The sequence below is a fragment of the Eumetopias jubatus genome, unplaced genomic scaffold (genome assembly GCF_037043125.1).
Source record: "Eumetopias jubatus isolate StellerSeaLion01/CBP00866 unplaced genomic scaffold, mEumJub1_p1.0 scaffold_6, whole genome shotgun sequence".
In the NCBI taxonomy this organism is placed as follows: domain Eukaryota; kingdom Metazoa; phylum Chordata; class Mammalia; order Carnivora; family Otariidae; genus Eumetopias; species Eumetopias jubatus.
In genome coordinates, this window is record NW_028274812.1 from 44,155,462 (window position 1) to 44,179,178 (window position 23,717).

At 35.1% G+C, this 23,717-nt stretch overlaps 1 protein-coding gene and 1 pseudogene across 1 annotated transcript in view; both read left to right on the forward strand.

Annotated features, from left to right (window-relative positions):
• The window catches only part of CEP85L (centrosomal protein 85L), a 164,599-nt gene that overhangs the window by 80,382 nt on the left and 60,500 nt on the right, over positions 1 to 23,717 (forward strand). Inside the window, exon 4 of the mRNA XM_028117027.1 lies at positions 14,448 to 14,569. Coding sequence (XP_027972828.1) covers positions 14,448 to 14,569 — 122 coding nt within the window. The remainder of the gene's footprint in view (positions 1 to 14,447; positions 14,570 to 23,717) is intronic.
• LOC114219480 (trifunctional enzyme subunit beta, mitochondrial pseudogene) lies at positions 1,305 to 3,006 on the forward strand (annotated as a pseudogene).

Genomic DNA, 23,717 nt, shown 5'->3' on the forward strand with positions numbered 1-23,717 from the left:
TTAAAATAATTAAACATGTAAATTTCACATTTTGGTTCTTAATTCATTCCTTTAGTCAAACTACAGGTTTACTGGTTGCCAAACACTGTACTAGGTAAATGGTATGGTTAAAAAAAAAAAGTCCTGGGGTGCCTGGGTGGCTCAGTCGTTAAGCGTCTGCCTTCAGCTCAGGTCATGATCCCAGGGTCCTGGGATCGAGCCCCACATCGGGCTCCCTGCTCCGCGGGAAGCCTGCTTCTCCCTCTCCCACTCCCCCTGCCTGTGCTCCCTCTCTTGCTGTGTCTCTCTGTCAAATAAATAAATAAGATCTTTAAAAAAAAAAAAAGTCCTTGTCTTTATGTATCTAATGGATACCTGAAGCTTAAGCTATGACAGGGAAGAAGTGGTAAACTGAATTTCATCAAAGCCAACAGCTTTTGTAATTCTAGGTACATCATCAAAAAACTGCAAAGACAACCCACAGATTGAGACAATATATTTGCTAATCATCTATCTGATGAGGATTGGTATCCAAGAAATATAATGAAATCTTAAAACTCAACAATAAGAAGACTAATTAATCAATGGGTACAGATCCTTAGTAGACATTTCTCCAAATAAGATATACAAATGGCCAATAAGCGCGTGAAAAGATGCTCAGATGCTACACATCATTAATCATTAGGGAAATATAAATCAAACCCACAATGAGGTATTACTTCACAGCCACTAAGATGTCTATAATCAGACGAAACAGTAAGTGTTGAATGTAGAGTAAGCATAACCCTTGTACATTCCTAGTGGAAATGTAGATGTTGCAGCACTTTGGAAAACTCTTTGGCAGTTAACAGGTAAGCATAAACAGTTTCCACGTGACCCAGCCACTCTACTCCAAGGTAGATGGCCAAGAGAATTGAAAACATCCAATGGAAACACTTGTACACAAATGTTCATAGTATGATTATTCATAACCAAAAGATGAAAACAACCCAAATGTCCATCAACTCTCCAAAAATGGATAAACAAATTTGGTGTATCGATACAGTTGAATGTTACTCAGCCATAAACAATAATAAAACTTATTCATGCTAAAAAAAAACTTTTAAAATAAATCAGTGTCTGTTAATTGAAGAATAATTTTTACTTATTAATATGTTTGGGCATTTTTGATGTGATTATATATTAAAATATATATTATAAACGTTAATGACCCTGTTATTTTTGGCATATAAGTGTGCCATAATTTATTGAATTAGTCTCTTTTTGTTATTAAGTGATTTATAATTTTTGTCATTACAAACCACTAAAACACTATGGTGAATGTTTGTATAAATAAATCTGATAACGTCTAGTCCCGGCACTTGAGTCCAAACCTTCCGTGTCTGCCGCGGGAGTTCGAGAGAACAGAGCTAAGATTTCAGAATGACTTCCATCTTGACTTACACGTTTAAAAATCTTCCCAATACATCAAAATGGGCCCTCCAATCTCTAAGACCTCTGAGCTGTTCCTCCCAGCTACGAGCTGCCCCAGCTGCCCAGACCAAATCAACGAAAACCTTAACGAAACCCAACAAGGAATATTGTGGTGGTGGATGGTGTTCGCATTCTGTTTTTGCAATCAGGCACTTCACATAAGGACCTGATGCCACATGATTTGGCTAGAGCAGCACTTTCGGGTTTGCTGCATCGGACCAATGTCCCAAAGGATGTTGTTGATTATATCATCTTTGGCACAGTTATACAGGAAGTGAAAACTAGCAATGTGGCTAGAGAGGCTGCCCTCGGAGCTGGCTTCTCTGACAGGACTCCTGTTCACACTGTCACCGTGGCCTACATCTCTGCCAACCAAGCCATGACCACAGGTATTGGCTTGATCGCTTCTGGGCAGTATGATGTGGTCGTGGCAGGTGGTGTAGAGTTAATGTCTGACGTCCCTATTCGTCATTCAAGAAAAATGAGGAAAATGATGCTTGAGCTCAATAAGGCCAAGACTCTGGGTCAGCGATTGTCTTTAATCTCGAAATTCAGATTGAATTTCCTGTCACCTGAGCTCCCTGCAGTGGCTGAGTTCTCCACCAGTGAGACCATGGGCCACTCTGCAGACCGGTTGGCCGCTGCCTTCGCTCTTTCTCGATTGGACCAGGATGAGTATGCGCTGTGTTCACATAGCCTGGCCAAGAAGGCACAGGATGAAGGACTCCTTTCTGATGTTGTACCCTTCAAAGTACCAGGAAAAGATACAGTTACCAAAGATAATAGCATTCGTCCTTCCTCTCTGGAGCAGATGGCCAAGCTAAGACCTGCATTCATCAAGGCCTATGGCACAGTGACAGCTGCAAATTCTTCTTTCCTGACTGATGGTGCATCTGCAATGCTGATTATGGCAGAAGAAAAAGCTCTGGCCATGGGTTATAAGCCGAAGGCATATTTGAGGGATTTTGTCTATGTGTCTCAGGATCCAAAAGATCAACTTTTACTTGGACCAACATATGCTACTCCAAAAGTTCTGGAAAAGGCAGGATTAACAATGAATGATATTGATGCTTTTGAATTTCATGAAGCATTCTCAGGTCAGATTTTGGCTAATTTTAAAGCCATGGATTCTGATTGGTTTGCACAAAACTACATGGGTAGAAAAACCAAGGTTGGGTCACCTCTGGAGAAGTTCAACAACTGGGGTGGATCGCTGTCCCTGGGACATCCGTTTGGAGCTACTGGCTGCCGGTTGGTCATGGCGGCTGCCAACAGATTACGGAAGGAGGGAGGCCAGTACGGCTTAGTGGCTGCCTGTGCCGCCGGCGGGCAGGGCCATGCTATGATTGTGGAAGCATATCCAAAATAATAGATGATGAAGAGGTGACCTGGAGTTTCTGTGCAACACTCGCACTAAGCAATGCCATTCCAGTGCATTACTAAATGACATCCTTAGTTCCTAGCTCCTCTTAGGAAAACACGACCCGTGGCCTTCTGTCAAATACTTCGCAATGAAACCTTGCTAGTGCTCTGAGCTTTCCAGAAATCATGGCTTACCGCTATTTCAGGGATTTCTTAGTCACCAGAATCACAGTGATAACGTTTAAGCAATTGTTTTTGGTCTCTGTTTTCGTTAAATACTAAGAGTTGCAATTTGGGAAAGAGGTTAGCTGAGATTTGGAGTCATCTTTATAACATTTGCAAATTACACTCTTTCCTGTTTGTGACCTAAAGACAAGTGTTTTCTATAAAATACAAACCAATGTGCCTAAAGAAACTTAATTATGGAAAGATAATTCAGAGTTTAAATGTTCTTGACAACTTACAATAAATGTTTAGATGTGTAAGTACCCTGTGAACCTTAATAAATGAGAAAGTATCGAAAAAAAATAAATCTGATATATTTGTCTTTTTCAGTCTCTTGGCTCTGTAAACTTGTTATAACTATTAGTTTATTCAAGGATGACCAAGCTCTTAAATGAATTTGATTTGTGTGAATTCCAATTTACAAGTTTTGAAAGGTAGTCAGTTGATAGCCTTTCCCTTAAATTAGATGAACTTCTTTGAGAAAATGACCCAAGAACAGGAATTTTGTGGTGAGAGTTGGACTCTGAAACTGGTAAAACGTTCAGAGTGATATGAATGGCCACTCTAGCAACTGAAGGAGTAACACTTTTAGTTTCGATCATGTGACCTCTTAAACTGTGTGCTTCTGCGCTAAGATGGGGGAGATATCCTTACCTTAATTTAGGTCTGAGCTTTCATAGAAAGACATTGATTATATCAACATTTAAGACAAGTCTTTGATTACCTCAGGCGAGAACCTCTAAATTATAATAGCTTCTCTTCTTCAGTTATACACTTAGCTCTCTTGAAGCTGTTAGAATGCAAATGCAACTGATCCTTAATTTTTCAACATAGATGCATTCTTGGAAAGGTTATGTAAAATGGATTTTGATATGTGGAATTCATGCTTACCTGTAAAGCAAGAGATGTAAAGTATCCCAGTGGAAAAGAGATTAATAAGCCCAACTTCGTAATATGTAGACATTGTAACTTTTTGTTTTTTTAAGATTTTATTTATTTGTCAGAGGGAGGGAGGGAGTAAGGACAAGCAGGGGGAACTGCAGGCAGTGGAACTGCTGAGCAAGGAGCCTGATGTGGGACTCCATCCTAGGACCCTGGGATCATGACCTGAGCTGAAGGCAGATGCTTAACCAACTGAGCCACGCAGGTGTCCCGGCATCGTAACATTTTATTTGCAATTTAATGTACTGAGAGTTGTACATTGGTTTTTGTGATACATCTCAGTAAATCTGTACTTCTTCCTTAACCCATCTCCAAATTAAATAGCTAATGTAACAAAACAAAAGGTTGTGAACATCTCATCATCTGCTGTTTTCATTTGCCTCTAGGTTAATTGATCAAGTGTGGTGAGTGGTTTTCAGGACAGCTCTAGTATTGGTAGCAAGAGGATAATTTTGGCACAGTTGTTCATTAGCCTCTCTTGCTAATGTGTTCATTTTTATAGGTTTATTGCTTAGGTGGGATCATGGATATTTGAAGAATTGATTGTTGACTCCAGCATTAATATATTGATGCTTTTAAATCTAGCTTGAAAAAATATCTAAAAATTTAACATTCATATAATTATAAATCTGTGTAATAAATGTTAGAGAACCACAAAGTGCTCTTAAGACTTCACATCTCCAATGTAGAATACAGTATGGCCACTGAACACTGTCTTTCATGTGTATCTCTAAAATGCAAACTAAAGTTAAATTAGTTATGTGGATTACTCAGAGATTTGCTGGATCTGAAAGAAATGAGGCTAGACCTCAAGGGCAGGAAAGTATGATTTTTATTCAAATGTAAGTTTGTGAATTGATCTTTGAACTATAATCTCTAAAGTGTCTGTATTTCTTTCTATTACATATATCATTGCTATGAAAATGATAAAATTTTAAGTTATGATAATTTGGGAGATGGTAGCTTTTTATAATTGTAAATTTTTAGATTGCTCAATATTTAGCAAAGATTGTCAGGTTCTGTGCTGAGTACCAGGGATTATGAAAAAAAATAAGGAAAGGAATCACTGTCATAATTACTGTCATGATACTGTAATTACAATATCTGCTTGGACCATTGGAAATACTTAGTATTTTTTGTGAAGGCTGAGAAATATACTTGAGGGATTGTATTTTATTCATATTCTTTTGACTGTGTGCTGTAGGCCAGGTGACTGGACTCTGAGGATTAAAAAAAAATTTCTAACATTTCTGATTCTAGTATATTTTAGAGAACTACGTGAAGGGATGTTTGAATTGAATAGCAATCAACTTACTCATGTTTTATGCTCTATCTCCTCTCAACAATTTTGCCCCGAGAAGATTTTCCGTCATTGACTATTGAAATATTTTTTTAAAAAATAGTATTTTTAATATATTGCAAAAGAAAACATTTAATGACCCATAGCTGCACTCTTAGGAAAAAAAAAAGTAGCATATGGATGGTAAGCAAAGTCAAATAATCTAACTGATATAAAGTAAAAGTCTACTTCCTCTCTCCCCACCAGCTAACCATCATTAATAGTTCCTTTTGTCCTTTTAGAAAAATCGTTTCATACATTTTAAAATAATATAATGTAGACATTGCTTTGGTCCTAAAGCACATTTATTATTATGTGTTTTTCTTTTATCTCTTGATAGTAAAATATGATAAAGAACTTGAATACAACATATTTTGGTAATCTTTTAAAAATAAATGAAATATGTTAGTGCTTGTGCTACAGCTCTAAGTAGGATCTGGTTCTATAGTGTGGTACATTTGGTATCTATAACCTTGGGCAAGATCCCAGATAAATCCACATTATATTAAATATTTCATTTTGATAGACTTCTCTCCATTTCCATTTCATACGATATTCCTTTCATGAATTGTCAGTTACACCCTTTATTTTTGTTTTCCAGTTTGGTTACCAGTAGAAGCTATCAGATTTGTTAATTACAGTTAGCAAATTAAGTTTATTAAATTCTTCTGTTAATATATTTCATCTTAAATTTTTAAAAAGTAAGTTATAACAAATGGTTTGGATAAGTCTATACTGTTTTATAAGTAAAAATTAATGATTAAATTTGAAGACTTAAGCTTCTTTTTTTTAATCTTCTGATTGATTTGCTTGAGGAAAATGATTTGCTCCTCAGTCTTGGATATACCATTTCCCCCTTCACTTTTGCATTTCGACTATAATGAGATCGTGTTTCATGCATGGATCATTCCTTTGTTGCCATTTTAAAAAACATGCTAATACTAACAAAGATTGCACTTTGTGTTGTGCATCCACAGCAGATTGATTTTTGAGAGAAAAAAGGCCCTTCTTGGGCACCTGGGTGGCTCAGATGGTTAAGCGTCTGCCTTCGGCTCAGGTCATGATCCCAGGGTCCTGGGATCGAGTCCTGCATCGGGCTCCCAGCTCCTTTGGAGCCTGCTTCTCCCTCTGCTTCTCTCTCTCTCTCTCTCTCTCTCTCTCTCTCTGTCTCTCATGAATAAATAAAAATAAAATCTTTTAAAAAAAAAGGCCCTTCTTCCAAAGGAAAAGAATTAATAGTAATTTAGTTGTTTAGCAAGGTGGAAATAAGTAATATTTTTAGGATTGTCTTTATTTTCATGCACATGTATTTTTAAGATATAAAATATAGGTATGTATTCATCCTATCAGTTTCTTTTTATATTTTTTTCAAGGTTTTTACCCTTGAAGTAACTTGATATATTTGCATTATTATTTCAGTAAAGCAGATTAGGATGGCAAAGATAGCTAGCATTATAGAATTAGTAATAAAGACAAATTGAAGAAATAATGAGATCGTTAAAACGCAGTTCCTTCTATAATTTAAATTTCAAAAGTCAAGATGCAGACTTTATAATTGTTCATTAAGAAGAGGTTATGGATAGAATATTTTTTTAATATGCTGTTTTGGTTTGAATTTTGTTAGAGAAAATTCATAGTAATACACTATAAATAATTACATGGGCTTAAGATACAGATTTTTTAAATAAATGCACATTTCTTTTAGTAATAATATAATATGTAAGATTGATTTTATTTGAAAGCAGAATTCTTTTAGTAATCAAATGATCCATATTTTTCCTACTGTTGTTGAATAAAAAGTTATTTGAATTCTATATGATTTGCGGGGTTTTTTTCATCTTCATTACTGAGCTTTGTGAATTTACTTTTAGGTGAAGTATCATGATTCTTTTACTAAAAGGCACTTGTAGAGTATTGCTTCAGATAGACTATTCCAGGAAACAGGAAGATTTGCTGTGTTATGTGACATGTTGTGAGTGATGAATGAGCTAAGCAACAAAGGCAAATGAAGGAGAGATAACGAGCTTGACGAACTGCAGAGGCTGCATTGCAGTTAAGTGTGGTAGAACTAGATTATCTAAATTTAACAGTATTTGTCCAGGCTGAAGCCAAAGAATTTTGAGCTATTTTCAGCTGCAATATACTAAGCTTATTTTAGAAGCATGTTTGACCATTAAGTGACATATTTTGGCAACTTTTCACAGCATCTGGGTCTCATCTAAGTAGCATGTATTTGGGATTGTGGATGCCTGCTATCTCTATTCAATTAAAGAGTGGAATTGGCAGTTTACAATAAGAGATGCCTATGTATGTGTTATGGGTCTATAAATCTGGAGGGTTGGGGTCTAGATGCAGAAGAGTAATGATTCTTCTTTGACTAGTAAACTACTGTTTTCTTCTATAAACAACCATTGCAACAGTACATCTTATGCATTTGTAGGAAAACATGTAGATGAGGAATTCCCTTCTCTCCTTGAATTTGATAATTTGAATATAAAATACTTCTTAATCCCAAATATGTCTGGAAAATGTTTACTTACAAAAAATGTCTTTGTTTCACCTGCACGGATTTTGAAATGTTTGTTACTTTGATGACATCCTTTCTGTTCCATACTTCAAATTAGCTCACACAGTTACATGGCTTTATAATTATCTTTTAGATTTCATGTTCATGTCTAGTTAAAGTTTTATTATTTATAAGCTATAAGTATAAATTGTATATTAAGTTACCAATGTCTCCTTTATTACTTATATTGGGTTTAGTCCTGTAGAAACATGACTGACTACTTGAAATTTTCTAAGGAGAACAGCATCACAACAGTAATATTCTATTTTATTGATATGTGAATTTTGATGCATTTTTTTTCCTAGAAATATTCAAAGACCTCTTCAGTGTGTCTTATTCACATTCTATCAAAACACAATACCTATGTTTTCTAGAATATGGTATAAATGTGTATTTTACTATCGATACATAACTGCCACAAAATGATATGCCTCTCATGACCAGTTATGATTTATAGAACAGAAATTCTTAATTGTTTTCTAACTATTTGGGGTAAAAATATGTTCAAAAATGTATTGCTAATGAGCTAAATGTGTTTATAATGGGCTATAAAAAATCTATTCCTCTTTTAGTATAGGGAGCATGGTTGTCCTCTGTCTTGAGAGAGAAACCTTCTATGTTCTAGAGTATTAAAAACTCTTAAGAATTGGTTGTGGGGGGAGGAAAAATAATTTTCCTCTACCACTCTAAGTTCTTGGCTGAGACTGTTGTAATAAAAGACAGGAGAACAAGAGAAAATACAGAAGTTTATTAACCTGCATACCTCATGTACACATGCAAGATATGCAGGGAAAAATGAGGAACTCATTAAGAGGCAGATTGACAATTCAGGATTAAATACCATATTAATGAGGAAAGTTGGAGTGTAGGATGTAGGCCTCTAAGGGGAAAGGAAATGACTTTTAGGAAAGATGCATGGGCCCTTAGAAGAATAGATGGGAGCTATGATGGTCTGTGAGAAAGTTTGTCTGAGTGTGGTTTCCTCTTCCGTGATGAGAGTCCGTCCTCCCTTGTAGATGAAATTTCCAGGGAGGGGATTTATGACAATTGAGGTCCTTTAGGCAGATAAATGGAGTTCAGAGAAAGCCTCTCCCAACATTTGCTGTTTTTCAAGTGCCCATGGCTCAAAATAATGTGTCAGAGGGGGACATATTTTGGGGTAGCATGTCCAGAATTCCTACAGCCATATTTGGGGTGGCATATTCTGCTACCCCTCATCAGTTTTGTTCTTGCATTCTTGGTGTACACCATTTACTTCATCTAGTCTTTTATCTCCTGATTATTTGCAGATGTAAGAGAGCACCAAAGTGATGAAGAGATAGGAAATTATACCATTTTTAGTTTGCATACAAAAAAAGATGGTGAACTGGATTTGCCAACCACTGTTCTATCTAATTTTTCTATTTCAGAAAGACATACTAAAGTCTTCACTGTGATGTAGATTCATTTGTTCATTTTTTTTTAAGTTTTATTTATTTGAGTAATCTCTACACCCAGCATGAAGCTCGAACTCATGACCCTGAGATCAAGAGTCATGTGTTCCTGCAACTGAGCCAGCTAGGCACCCCTCTCCATTTATTTTTCATAGTTTTTCTTCATATGAGGTTTATTGTGTCTATTTTATCTTCTTGGTGAATGTTGCTTTTTACCAACAGAAAACTTTCTCGTTTTTTAATTTTTATTTATCTTAGGATTTTTAAAAATATAATCCTTCTTTGGCTAGAATTTTATGACACCCAAGAATGATATTGCCATTCCTGCTTCTCTTTTGTTCATGTTAGCTAGTATTGTGCAAGAGTGTAGTCTGCAAATCACATCAACTCCTAATCCATAATAAAACAAAGAAAACATTTTTTATCTTGGGCTTGATTTTTCAATAACTTTCACTGTGAAGGTTTTAAGGCAATTTCACTTGGCTGCCTTTCTTTTTGCACATATGTTAATGTTCCAAAGCTAAGATAGTGCTATCCAGAACTATAAAGTGTGCATTTATGTATTCTCAAGGTTCCTATTGTGTCATTGTCTGGGGAAAAAGCCTCACCCCAGCTGCTTTTGAGTACAGTGCTTGGAAACTAATAGATAATTGTTACTAATAAGATTTTGTAAGTTATCTTCAGCTTATCAAATATGTAGTTAGGAGAAGACAGTTTCTGTTTTATAAATAAGGGGGAGGAAACCTTTAACATTTGCTGACACTTTACTTTGGCAGTTTTTGAAGAATAACCCTCTGAAATGGAACACCTGGCTGGCTCAGTCAGTTAAGCGTCCCGCTTTAGTTCAGGTCATAATCCTGGGGTCCTACGATCCTAGGATTGAGCCCTGCGAGCCCCATGTAATGTCCTGTAGGGCTTCCTGCTAAGCAGGGAATCTGCTCTCCCTCTCTCTCTGCCCCTCCCCCTGCTAGTGCTCTCTCTCTCTCTCTGTCAAATAACTAAAATCTTAAAAAGAAAAACCAAAAGAACCTGAGATACTATAACATGGAAATGTGAAGAACTGGTTTGAACATAATCTAATTCCCTTCTTACTCTTCAAATCTTTTAAAACTTACAAAATGTGTTTTCAGGGTAGATAACTGATGTTTTCCACATGTACTACAAAACAATCCTATGCTATTTCTGTCAGATTCTCTTTCAGTCTTGCAGAGACTGAAGTCTGAACTGCTCTAAATTATAATAAAAATAAATTTTTACACTTGTTACTTTTCTGTGTATCTTTAGTAGTATAGCATTGTTTATATTGTATGTAAGGTCATAAAGGTACAGTTGCTGCCTTGCTATTTGAGACTTTACAATATGATTTTTTTAAAAAAATCTTTTAAATATCTATTTCAAGTTGCATTTTATAATTTTGTTTAATATAGCTTTATTACATAATAATATGGCCTTATTATAAAAGCCTTAGATGAAAAAATGTCTCCATAATTGTCATTTTTAGTGGTAGGCAGTTATAATAAACAATTTAAAAATTACTTTTAAATTCACTTGCAGCATTTGGTTGTGTGTCAAATTTTGTTCTCCTTTTTATACTCTTTTTATGAATGAGGGTTGAAGTTTAGTAAGGAAGACTATCATGCTGCTGTTTTGGTAAATCTTTGTATGTTACATTTTTTTTTAAATTGAGGTATAATTGACATTTAACATTATATTAGTTTCAGGTGTATAACATAATGATTTGGTATTTGTATACGCTGTGAAATGATCACCACTATGTCTAGTTACCATCCATCACCATACAAAATTACAAAAAAAATTTTCCTTGTGATGGGAACTTGTAATATTTATTAACTCTCAGTACTTTTTAAAAAATATTATTGCATCTTAATTACAGGGGAAAGCTTGCTTTTCCTCATTTTCTTTATTCCCGTTTGCTCAGTTTCATAGCTCAATTTTGATTTGTTTTCCAAAGGGTGTAGATCAAGGGAGCTACAAATCAGATGAATAAATTTTCATATTTTGTTTTATGTATATTCATAGAAGTATCTGGCAAGTACTTTAGCGGTGTATTCTGCAAATGTTTCCAGTGCTATACACCCAAGTGGTATCATTATTTGCTTTTCTCTTGCAAACCTCCTTTTCTTTCTTTTCCCTCACTCTCTTTCTTGATACCAACAAGTGTTTCAAAACAAGAAAAGGCTTCTCCTTAGGAAGTTGTCAGCCATGGGGAAATTCTGTAGCTGATGACTTATGAAGAGTAGAAAAGTTAATGTTTCTTCACAGGATCATCATCTATTGCCTGGGCACATTTTGTTATTGTTGTTGTTGACTTTTTTGAGCTGTGGGCACTTGTCTTATTGAAATAGGCACAAGATATAGGAGGTAAAACACAGCTTCAGATACTATGGTGTCAGTCATTCCTGATGTGTGATAATTAGAAATGGAGGAAACTTTTTTAGATATTGGGAAGAGGAGACTATAGATCCTTAAAATATCTGAGAAGTATTTTGTTAGGCATGATAACATATACAAAAACCAGTATTTAAAATATCTGTCAACTGGTATCAGGATATTAGTCAATATATAACTCAGTATATATATAAAGTGTATATTCACTTTTAGTCACCAAATAAATGAAATATTTGGTATTATAAATTCTAGCACAAATGGTTTACCAAATCATTCTGATAATTTCCAAATCTTACATTGAGTTTTGGAATTGTTGATATGGTCTTTTATTTTGCTTATTAGCTTTTACTAGTTTTAATGAATTCCTGTTTGAGCCATAACTTGACGAAATAAATTTCAAGTGACTTGCCCACTAAATTGATAGTCATTAAGTAACATGAATTTGCTGTAAGTAGAGACTTTCTCATAATATCAGCAATATTTATGGTGCTGAATCCTTTCTCAGCTCCTAAGAGCAGTTACACTCAAAAATGTTTTCAGGGGCGCCTGGGTGGCTCAGTCGGTTAAGCATCTACCTTTGGCTCCAGTCATGATCCCGGGGACCTGGGGTCAAGCCCCGTATCGGGCTCCCTGCTCAGCAGGGAGTCTGCTTCTCCCTCTGTCTCTCTGCCCCTCCCCCTTCACTCATACTCTGTCTCTCACTTTTTCTCTCTCAAATAAATAAATAAGATCTTAAAAAAATGTTTTCAGCTCTTGTGATGATATGAAATTTTGTGAATACCTTATTTAGGCCATAGTGGACGCAATGTGGTACTTAAGAGCATATGCTCTTTTGTTGGAGTGCCCAGGTTTGAATCCTAGTTCTGCCAACTAAATATAAGCTGGTAGGTAGTATTGAGATGGGAAAATTTTGGAGGGTTGACTAATGCAGTGTAGGGAACCAAGCAATCAGAAAGGATGCCATTTATGGATGAAGCATCTTGAAAGCCCTTTCTTAATGCCAAGAACTCTTTATTTGTTGAAGAGTGGAGAGGACCCTCAGGGGGTTTGGGCAACAGCTAATTACCAACCACAGTAAAAACACTTCATTACTGTAGCAACTAACGTATCTCTACTAGGGCATATGGCTTATTATTAGTCTGGGTTGTATGTTAGGCAAAGGAAAAAGTGAAATTCAGATACAGGATCTCTGACTAAGCTGCCCCTATAACCCTATGTCACTTACACTCCAAATATCTGCGCATATGACAAGTTATGTACCCTGCTATCTCCTGGTTTCTATCCTTCCTAGTCTGTTCATCTTGTTTTGTCTGACTTCTGCCTGAAACATCCTATCCTAGTATTACTTGAAAATCATAATTTAAGGGGTTAATCCAGGACTAGTTGATGTCACAAAATTAGTGGTTTATTCAGAAGTAGGTCTTGCTAGTAACATCTTTGGAAGACAAAGGATAAAAATATCACTGCCATTTGAATTTTCCTAAAGTTGCTTTGGAGTGTTTCTGTAGGGTTGTTTAGCTTGCCAAGGAATTTATGTTCCTACTTGACTTAACAGTTGTATTAGTTTCCTGCAGCTGCCATAACAAAGGATACAAACTTGGGTAGCTTACACAACAGAAATTTATTGTCTCACAGTTCTGGAAGTTAGATGTCCAAAATCAAGGTATTGGCCGAGTTGTTTTCTTCTGAGGCTTGTGAAGAAGAATCTGTTCCAGGCTGCATTTCTAGTGGTTTCCTGGACAATCTTTTGTGTTGCTTGGTGTGTAGACGCATCACTACTATCTCTGCTTTCATTTCAGATGGTGTTCTTTCTGTATCTCTTTACAGTCGTCTTCTGCGTGTATTTGTGGTCAGATTTCCCCTTTACATAGGACACCAGTCATACTGGATTAGGGCCCACCCCAATGACTTCCTCTTAACTTGACTCTATCTGTAAAGGCCCTGTTCCCAAAGAAGGTTACATCTTGAGGTACTTGGGACTTAGGACTTCAACATATCTTTTCAATCTATGACTGTTAGTCAATTCAGGCTTTCTTTTTTTTGTTTCAGTCATAGGAATTTGAGGATATCTGCCATATTGTTTTTTATCAGTGTTGATTTGTTTTAAATATTTGAAATTTCTCTTAAATTCTAAGCAGATTTTTTTCTAAGTTATGTATGTAATTTACACTGGAGACCAGTAATCACCCACCCAGATTATACCTGTTTAAGTCATATTTTCTATAAATATGTTTACTATTTTGTGAAAATATTTTTGCTTATGCAAGTTTAATGTAAATAAATGTGATGTGATGGATGACAATTTGAAATCTGCATACTACAGGTACTATTTTTATTTCCTTATGGAAACCTTTCCTATGTTTGTCTAGTCTAACCATGGAACATTTTCTTATTGTAGTTCTTAGGCAGTGAGTGATTAATCTCTCATTTCCAGAAAGTTTCCACAAGATAATAAGATCTTATTTATAGTGTTATAATAAGCCAGATTAAATATTCTATTGTCACCAGTTCATTAGACTTGTACTTTTACTTCAGAACGTCTTTGAAATTCTTCAAGTTACTTTGTATTCACAAGTGTGATTTCAGACAGTCTTTAAAAAAAAAAATTAAAGGGAGAGTTCTCCCTTTTTTAATGAAAATCATTAGGAAAATATTAAATATCATTGAAATTCCCTTTAGACACTTTCAGTATACTAATAATATAAATATATTTGTGCAGGTTTTGACCGGATCGTCTCGTCAAAGTTATTCACCTTCCAGCTATCAGGATTTCAGTAAGTGGGAATCAGTGCTGAAAATAAAAGAAGGACTGCTAAGACAGAAAGAAATTGTAATTGATCGGTGAGTCTGTTTTTTTAAATTACTAAATATTTCAGGCATACAGAAACGTAGATTGTGAAAACAAATACCTTTGTATCCACTACTTAGAGTTTAAGAAATAGAATCTTACAAATACATTGATGTCTCATGTCTGTCCCTCCCTCATCCCACCCCCTAAGATCCTCTATGAGGACCGAGGGTTGGTCTGTTGGTCCATCTTTCTGTTTTCTACCACCTTCCTGTTTACATTAGAGTAACTCATTTGGAATCTCCTTTCTGTCTTTCTACATGTAGAAAGTTAGCTGCAATGCTAACGAATTATCAAAACTACAAGCTGTATCTTTGTCTTACACTTGGAAACTATCAAATTGGAAAGGTACTTTAAAATGCTAATACTTTAACTAATGTATGTCAGTTAGATGAAGACAAAAACTATGAAAATCATGAATGTTTAAAATTAAATGACCTACAGATAAACATTTTAGAAATTTTGGAGGACAGACCAAAGAATTTTGTATTTTTGAGTACCAAAGCTCTGAAATAATTTTTTTATACTTAATAGACAGTCTCCTGATTATTTTGAGCAATAAATGTTAATATTACTTAATTATTATTATCCTTGATATATATTGGTTTTACATAATTTATGCATACTTTAGGGATAGTTAAACTTGTCTATCATGGTAATGGGGAACTCATTTGAGGAGGCATTTTTTTCTTAATGCCAGTTACTGCTTATTTTCATGTGTTTATATGGGATAAAGTAGTAGACATTTTAGCCTTAAAATTAAATCCTAATTCAAACATTTAAATGTATTTAATAGTCAAAATTTCAAAAGATTTTGCTTAAATATTTACCAGTATTAAGCAGGAACTACTGGAGTATAAACTAGAGCACAGACATCTGAACTTTTTGTTCTCTCCTATGTTCCCAGTATCTTGAACAGAGCCTGGCACATGGTATATGCTTAACGCTTGATATTTGTGAGGCAGGAGGAAAGAAGAACTTGAGAGATAAGTTGACCAGAGTAAAGCCATTTTGATTTTAGGCTGACCCTTAACCTAAAAATCAGCAAGCCAAGAAAAGAGTCACAAGATCTGACTCATGGGAAACCACAAGACCCCACTCTGTCCAGCAGTAAAAGCCACATATGCTGGACATTCTTAAAATTGCTCCATGTGGGTAATTCCAAAACTCTAAGACAGTGGACAAACTAATTGCCCAATATGAATGATAAGCCCAAAGTTAAAGAGTAAGCTCCTTCCTGTGTGGTTAGCTAATTAAAAAAAAAAAATATATATATATATATATATATATATATATATATATATATATAAAATCCTTTGTTAGGGGCGGGGCACCTGGGTGGCTTAGTTAGTTAAGTGTCTGCCTTTGGCTCAGTTCATGATTCCAGCATCCTGGGATTGAGACCTGCATTGGACTCCCTGCTCAGTGAGGAACCTTGTTCTCCCTGTCCCTCTGCCACTCCCCCTCCTTGTACTGTCTCTCTCTGTCAAATAAATAAATAAAATCTTAAAAAAAGAAAAAGAAAAAACGCTTCATTAGAGGCAAAGGGTGGGGAGGTCTTCTTGCTCACCTGGGAAGAGAGACCACTATTTCGTGAAGTAGAAGCTTTCTTATTTCTGTACTTAATAAATCTTTTCCCCTTTCCCTAAATGGCTTGCCCTTGAATTCTTTTCTCACACAAAATCAAGAATCCTGTTGGCAATGGGCCTAAGGCCCTCCCTCTTGAGGATCTGCCTCTCTGGCGTCACTTGTATACTTAATAAATGAATGAAGATTCTAGAAGATACTTTTGATTGATTTTATGAAAAAGCTATTTAAAAATATTAGATATTTCTAGTACAAGTGAATTTTATGTATGGATATAGACCCCAATGGATATATATTTTGTACACTTAGAATTTGATTCACTGTACATACTTGAAATTAATACTTTTTTAAACAGACTAAAATTCAAGATTTTATTAATATGGATGTACTCTCTTTCAAACAATTAGAATTAATTGGCTTTTATTATTTTTTGAACACCATTATAATTACCATTCCATTTGGTATAAGTTAATAGGTGTCTTAGTTAATTTGGGTTGCTATAAGAAAATACCATAGGCTGCGTGGCTTATAAACAACAGAAATTTATTTCTCCCAGTTCTGGAGACAGAATTCCAAGATCAAGGCACGAGTCTTATTGTCTGGTGAGGGCCTTTTTCCTATTTCATAGATGGCTGTTTTCTTGCTGTAACCTCACATGGTAAAAAGGGGCAAGGGAATTCCTTGGGGCCTCTTTGATAAAGGCACTAATCCTATTCATGAGGGCTCTACTCTCCTGACCTAATCACCTCCCACAGGCCCCCAGCCGCTGTATATCATCACATTGGGCATTAGGACTTAATATATAAATTTGGTGGTGGGACACAAACAATCAGTCTGTGCTAGTTAGAAATGCATATAAGTACCAACATAATCTATTAAAAATATATATTTCCTAATTTTTTATACTGCAGAAGGATACTAAGGAAATAATCCAGAATAACTCAAGTGTCTCAATTTTGCAGTTCTTTATCCAGTCTCATTCATCTATGCAGTGCCCTTCTTATACCTAAGTTTTAGAGAGTGAGGATTAAATTAATGAATGTATATAAAAGCCCTAATAGGGCCCAGTGCATAGGCGGCACCATTAGCAAACAGTAGCCACAGATACATGATTTGTAAAATAATAGTTATGTTTCTGTGCTTGTCTTTCCTCGGTAGACTGTGAGCCCCCTCACAGAAAAGACTGTTTTTATACATTTCATTACTCATAATAGGTACTCACCACCGTTGACTCCAGAAATAGCTTCATTTTTAATGGAAAAAAGGTTAAGGTTGCTGGTTAACCTGTGCTGTTACTGGTACTAGTAGTTCTTTTAATAGTTTGCCTTTTGTAATTGCTTAGCTTTTGCTACTGGATTGATCAGATAAAATTTAGGGGTAAGTCAGTGCACTTGAGACTGATCCAGAGAGGAAACCCTTGTATCTTCTGCGATGACATAGTAAGTTAACGCTATTAGTAAATGACACTGGCAGCATAGAGAGGAATTCTCATTTTGTTATTGCAATTTGCAGTATGTATGTTTCTTATTTAATTGCACTTGAAAATAAAATCATATTGTAATTGTACTAGTAAGCTTTTAAAATTAGTATTGCGTTCTTTGGTATAGTGTGGATACTTTTTTTTTATTGAGTTCATAATGTCCTTCTAATTGCTTTTTAAGCTAAGATTTATGATCAGATTTCTCAAAGCAAAGCCAAGATGTGCATACCATAGTTACTAAAAATTATTGAAACTCCAGCCTTAGAGATTTGATCAATTAACATGTGAGATTTTGTTCATCACAATTTATAGTACATGCCTTTTACTTTGAGAGGGACCCCATAATGCAAGAGTAGGTATTTTCCGTCACAGGTGTTGAAGTGAGATTTGATTATTTTTATCAGCTGATTTGAGCATTTAAGTACAGTTTTAATAGTTCATTTCTACTTAAGTTTTTTTTGGTTGTTTATACCTAGGCATATAGTATTTTAGAATTAATTTCTAAATCCACAGTTGATCATTGAACAACGTGGGGGTTAGGGATCCTGACCCCCTGCACAGTTGAAAATCCATGTATAACTACTGATTTCCCAAAACTTAAGTACTAATAGTCTACTGTTGACCTGAAGCCTTACTGATAACATAGTCAATCAATGCGTACATTGTGTGTTGTATGTATTATATATTGTACTCTTACAGCAAACTAGAGAAAAGAAAATGTTATTAAGAAAATCATAAGGAAGAAAAATACATTTAATAGTATTGTAGTATATTTATTGGAAAAATCTGCATGTAAGTGGATCTATGCAGTTCAAACCTGTGTTGTTCCAGGAATCTTGTATATTCTGTTTCAGTCCCATCTACTGCATTGCAATCATTTTTAACACTAAATACCTTAAGTTAGCATCAGACTCCACAGATTTAAGGGCACATAGTCCCCAACAAGACTGCATAACTTCAGATGCCAGTTTGAAGGTGGCATCCCCAGGCCACCCACACTTCTAACCAACTGGTTGCAAATCTGGCTAGTTCCCAGAATTTTTATTGGAGTTTCATTGTGTAGGCATGATTGATCAGATCATTGGCCACATGACTGAACTCATTCTCCAGCCTCCTTCTTTCCCTGGGAGTTAGACTGGCTCAAAGTCACACAACCCCCTAGTTATGTGGTTGGTTTTTTGGTGAATAGTCCCCATCCTAAAGCTGGGCCCATGAGTCGCTGCGTTAGCATAAATGCATGTCTTCCAGGGGGTTTAGGAATAACAAACACTCCCAAGGATTTAGAGTCTCCTTCCCAGGAACCAAGAACAAAGGCTGTTTCTTTATTATTCTTTATTATCGATTCTTCATTATTTACAGAATCTTAAGATTTGTAGATAAGTGCATAAGAATCATTTTTAATATACCTTGGGAGTATTTTCAAGTTAATATACTTAGCTTTGGTTGGCAGGCCCACCTGCCTTTTCTTTAATACAATCATCCTCTTTCCATCAAATTAAAAAATACTGACAAAGTATATTTAGAACTACATTTCAAAATTAAAGCCCAGGGCCATATTTTGTATTGTCCCAAAATGGGTGAAAGTTGATTTGGGAAGCTAAGGGTGAGGAGATAGGTTCTTCAAAACTGTGTTTTATCCCTTGTTTATAGTACTGGAAGTAGTTCGAAAATGTGGAATAGGGGACATGGTTGTAAGTTTTTCCTTTTATGTGCCCGCTTTTGAAACAGTTTGGGGAAAAAGGAAATACATGGAAAATTAAAAGAATAAAATCTCATTGGTCTTTCTCTTCCCACCCTAGACCTTTGGCCACCTGTGCCTTTATTTCAGCCCCCCTCTCACTTTTTATTGTGGTAATGCATGGGGGATGTCTCTTTGATAACCATTTCTGATAAATTATTTAACATGGCTATTGAGCATAATTCATTTGGTGGTAATATCCATAATGGCTTTAAAAGCCATTAATGATATTAAAACTCACAATGGGAACTTTTCAGAAACCAAACTTAATTATAAAAGGAAAGGAGCCTTCTCAAAAGGAACCTGCTCTAAACCTATCTCAAAAGATACATGCTTTTGCTTTTTTGTATTTTCTCATCTAGAGACTGAATCTGTGCATGTTCTTACTTGTTCACTGGATCAGGGACAGGATCACTGCAGTTCTGGCTAGGTCCAGTATCTCCTTTAGTAACATAGGTTTTGTAGCAGCTCCTTGATTTTTCAGTTTTGACTTAATTTTTTAAACCTATTTTCTGATTAATAAAGGCCATATTTGTTAAGTATTCTACTCGATTCCTTTCTTGTTGTGTTGTAGTGACAGTCCCCAATCTGGTCAGGACCTCACCATCTGTTTCAGTCAATTCCTGGGCAAAAGGAATGGCTGGCACTCGGTGGGTACCCAGAAGCTTCTCCAGCCCTCATCTTTCTTTTCTTTTTTTTTTTTTTAACTTTGATGAAAACAATCACATAACATGAAACCTATCCTCTTAACACATCTTTAAATATGCAGTACAGTTTTAGCTTTATGCATATTTTTTTTTACATTAGATCTCTAGAATTTTTTCAATTTGCATGACTGAAATTCTGTACCCATTCAATAACAACTAATTTCCTCCTTACTCCAGCCCATGGAAACCATCATTCTACTTTCTGCTTCTATAAGTTTGACCACTTTTTCTCTCTCTTTTTTTTTTTTTTAGTATTGTAGGATAGGAAAATGTTTTCCTCAGTCTCGGCCCTTTAGGGTTCCTTTGCTGGATCTGGGAATTAAACTCACAAAGACAGATTAACAATAGAAAATCATACAGATTTATTTAATACAAGTTTTTTATGTGACTCAGGAGCCTTTATGGGGAAGTAAAAACCCCAAGTAGGCTTGTTGAAGAATGGACAGTCATGGGGGCAATATGCTAGTTTAAGGAGTATGAGGTAATTGTATAGTAAACTGGGGGAAATTTAGCAAGGCTTGCTTGGTAGGATTCTTCTTTGTGTCCTTTAGTCTTCAGAGATAGGGATGCACCTTTCCCTAAACCCTCTGGTTTAGGGAGGCACTCTCCGCTTGAGATTTTTGTGACCTGTTTATGGAAGAAGGGCAAGGGTGAGGAGGAGGTCACAGTGACCTTTCTGCTTTTGCCATTTTCTTAAACTCCTGTGCCTTAAAACACTCAATATGCCAAGGTGCCATATTTGGGGGTGGCATGTCCTAAACCCCATCAAATCCTCATAAAAGTGGAATCATGCAGTATTTGTCCCTTTATGACTGCTTATTGCACCTAGTGTAATGTCTTAAATGTTCATCCATGTTGTAGCCTATGACAGAATTTTCTTCTGTTTTTTTAAACTGAGTAATAGTTCATTGTATGTATATATGATATTTTTCTTCATCCATTTATTGGTAGATGGACATTTAGGTTGTTTCCATCTCTTGTCTACTGTGTGTATCACCTTTGTTTGTAAAAGATATTTTTCGCTGATATATACTTCCTGATTGGCAGTTATTTTCTTTCAGCACTCTGAAGATATTATTCCATTGTCTCTGGTTTCTCTTAAGAAGTCATCCACAAGTCTTATTGCTGCTAGATTGAATGCACTCTGTTATTTTTTGGATTTAGTTATTTTTTCCATTTGTTCTCAGCAGTTTTACTGTAATGGGCCTATGTGTGGTTTTCATCATATTCGGTATTCTTGGGGATTGAAGTACTTCTTGATTCCAGTTTGATGTTTTTCATCAGTTTTGGAAAATCCTTGGTCTTTGTCTCTTCCAATATTGTATTTCTCTTTCTACTAGGACTGCAAATATAATATGTTCGACTCTATCACAATTTCTCATGTCTTTTTCTTCTTTTATTAAGAAAAGTAGGGAAGAGGAAGGAAGGAAAGGAGGAAAGACAGTGATTTAAATGTTTAACCTAAGAAGGCCATTAAAAGAATAGTAAACATAAAAGAAAACAAAGGAAATAATAAAACTAAGGGCAGAAATTAATCAAATGGATAAACCTCTAGTTCTACTAATCGGAAAAAGAGATAGACTCAAAATTTTAGGAATAAAAAGCAACATAATTATAGAGAGAGGTTTTAAATCATTGTTAGAAACTTATATCAATAAATCTGAACACATAAAAGAAAATGAGTAATTTTAAAGGAATAGCAAAATTGACTCAAAAAGGAATGGAAAACTCGCATAAACCAATAATGTTCAAGAAATATAATAAGATGATATTAACTAGGCTTATTGAGGAGATCATTTCACAACATACACACATCAGTATGTTATATACAATCATTGTTACACACCTGAAACTAATATGTCATTTACACTTCACTTAAAAAAAATAATCAACAATTATAAGTCTTCTAGATCTAACTGGTTTTAGGAGTAAGGTTTGCAGGACTGTGTCATTATATTTAAAGTGGTTTTTGTTTGTTTTGTTTTGTTTTTGTAGGTAGCATATAGTTGAATATTTCTTTTTATCCATTCTAACAGTGTCTGCTTTTTAACTGGAGTTATTTAGACCAGTTACATTTTGTGATTATTGGTATGTTCGAGTTTAAATCTCCCATCTTGCTGTTTGTTTTCTGATTGTGCCATCTGTTTTGTTCCCCCTTTTTTTCTCTTGAATTAGTTGAGTGTTTTTTTGAATAATTCCCTTTATGTCCTTTGTTGGCTTAATTTGCTATAACTCTTTTTTGAGTTATTCTAGTGGTTGCTGTAGAGTTTATAATATACATCTTTAAAGTGCAGTAGTCTACCCTTAAGCAGTATCGTATTACTATACTGCTTCATGTACAACATAAGAATCTTAGGAAACGTGGAGCAAGTCAAGAATACATTCCAGAAAAAAAAAAAGAGTGAATCTTATGAAAATATACTTCCAGTTTTCCTCTCCCAATCTGTGAGCTATTTTGTCATACATTTTACTTCTACAAAGACTATATAAACCCCACAGTACATTGTGGCTTTTTTTGGTGTGTTTGCTTTACACAGTCTATTTATCTTTTAAAGAGATTTAAATAATAACAGTAACATATTTGTCCATGTAGTTATCATTTTTGGTGCTCTTCTTTCTTTTGTGTAGATCCAGGTTTTCATTTGGTATTTTCCTTTTGCCTGGAGGTGTTCCTTTATCATTCTTTGTAGCTGAAGTGTGCTGTGATAGATTCTTTCAGCTTTCAAGTTTTCAAAAAAGCCTGTTTCACCTCTGTCTTTGATATTTTCATTAGGTGAAGGATCTAGGTTGATAGTTATTTTGCTTTAAATTTACCTTGAGTAAAAAAAAATTCGCTAGATTGATAGCTTTTAAATTTTAGTACTTTAATGTAATACTTTAAAGTACTGTCTTCTTGTTTGCATTATTTCAGATGAGACATCTGCTATTTTGTTTACCTTTTTCTCTCTGAATGAGTTTATCTTTTGTTCTCTGACTACTTTTAGGATTTTCTCTTTATCACCGATGTTAAGCCATTTGATTAAGATGTTCCTTGGTTTAGTTTTCTTCATGTTACTTGTCCTTGGGGTACTCTGGTCTTCTTAGATCTGTGGGTATATAGTTCTCATCAAGTTTGGAAGCATATTGGCCAGTTTTCTACAAAATATTTGTCCCTCCCTCCCCACTTTAGGGATTCTAATTACATGTATGTTCAGTCTCAGAGAAATCCCACAGCTCACTGATGGGCTTGAGTTTTTTTCATTTGTCTTTTTTCTCTATTTCTTTCTGGATAGTTTTTATTGGTATGTCTTTGAATTCACTAATCTGCGAATTCTAATCTGCTTTTAATCCCATTCAGGATAATATTTATGTTTTCCATGTCTTTACTTAACATAATCGATCTAGTTTTTTGAACATATGAAAACAGTTGTAATAACCAATTTAGAGTCTTTGTTGATTCTATCATCTGTACCAGTTCTGGTTCACTTTCAATTGACAATTTATTAACTATTATTAAGTATTAACTATTAACTATTTATTAACTATTTGATGTTTTCTATGTGAATTTTCTTAAAGGATGGTGTATCTAAAAAATTAAATGGCTCTGAATAGAGTAAGCTCTCTGATACAGTCTAAAACATATAACCTAA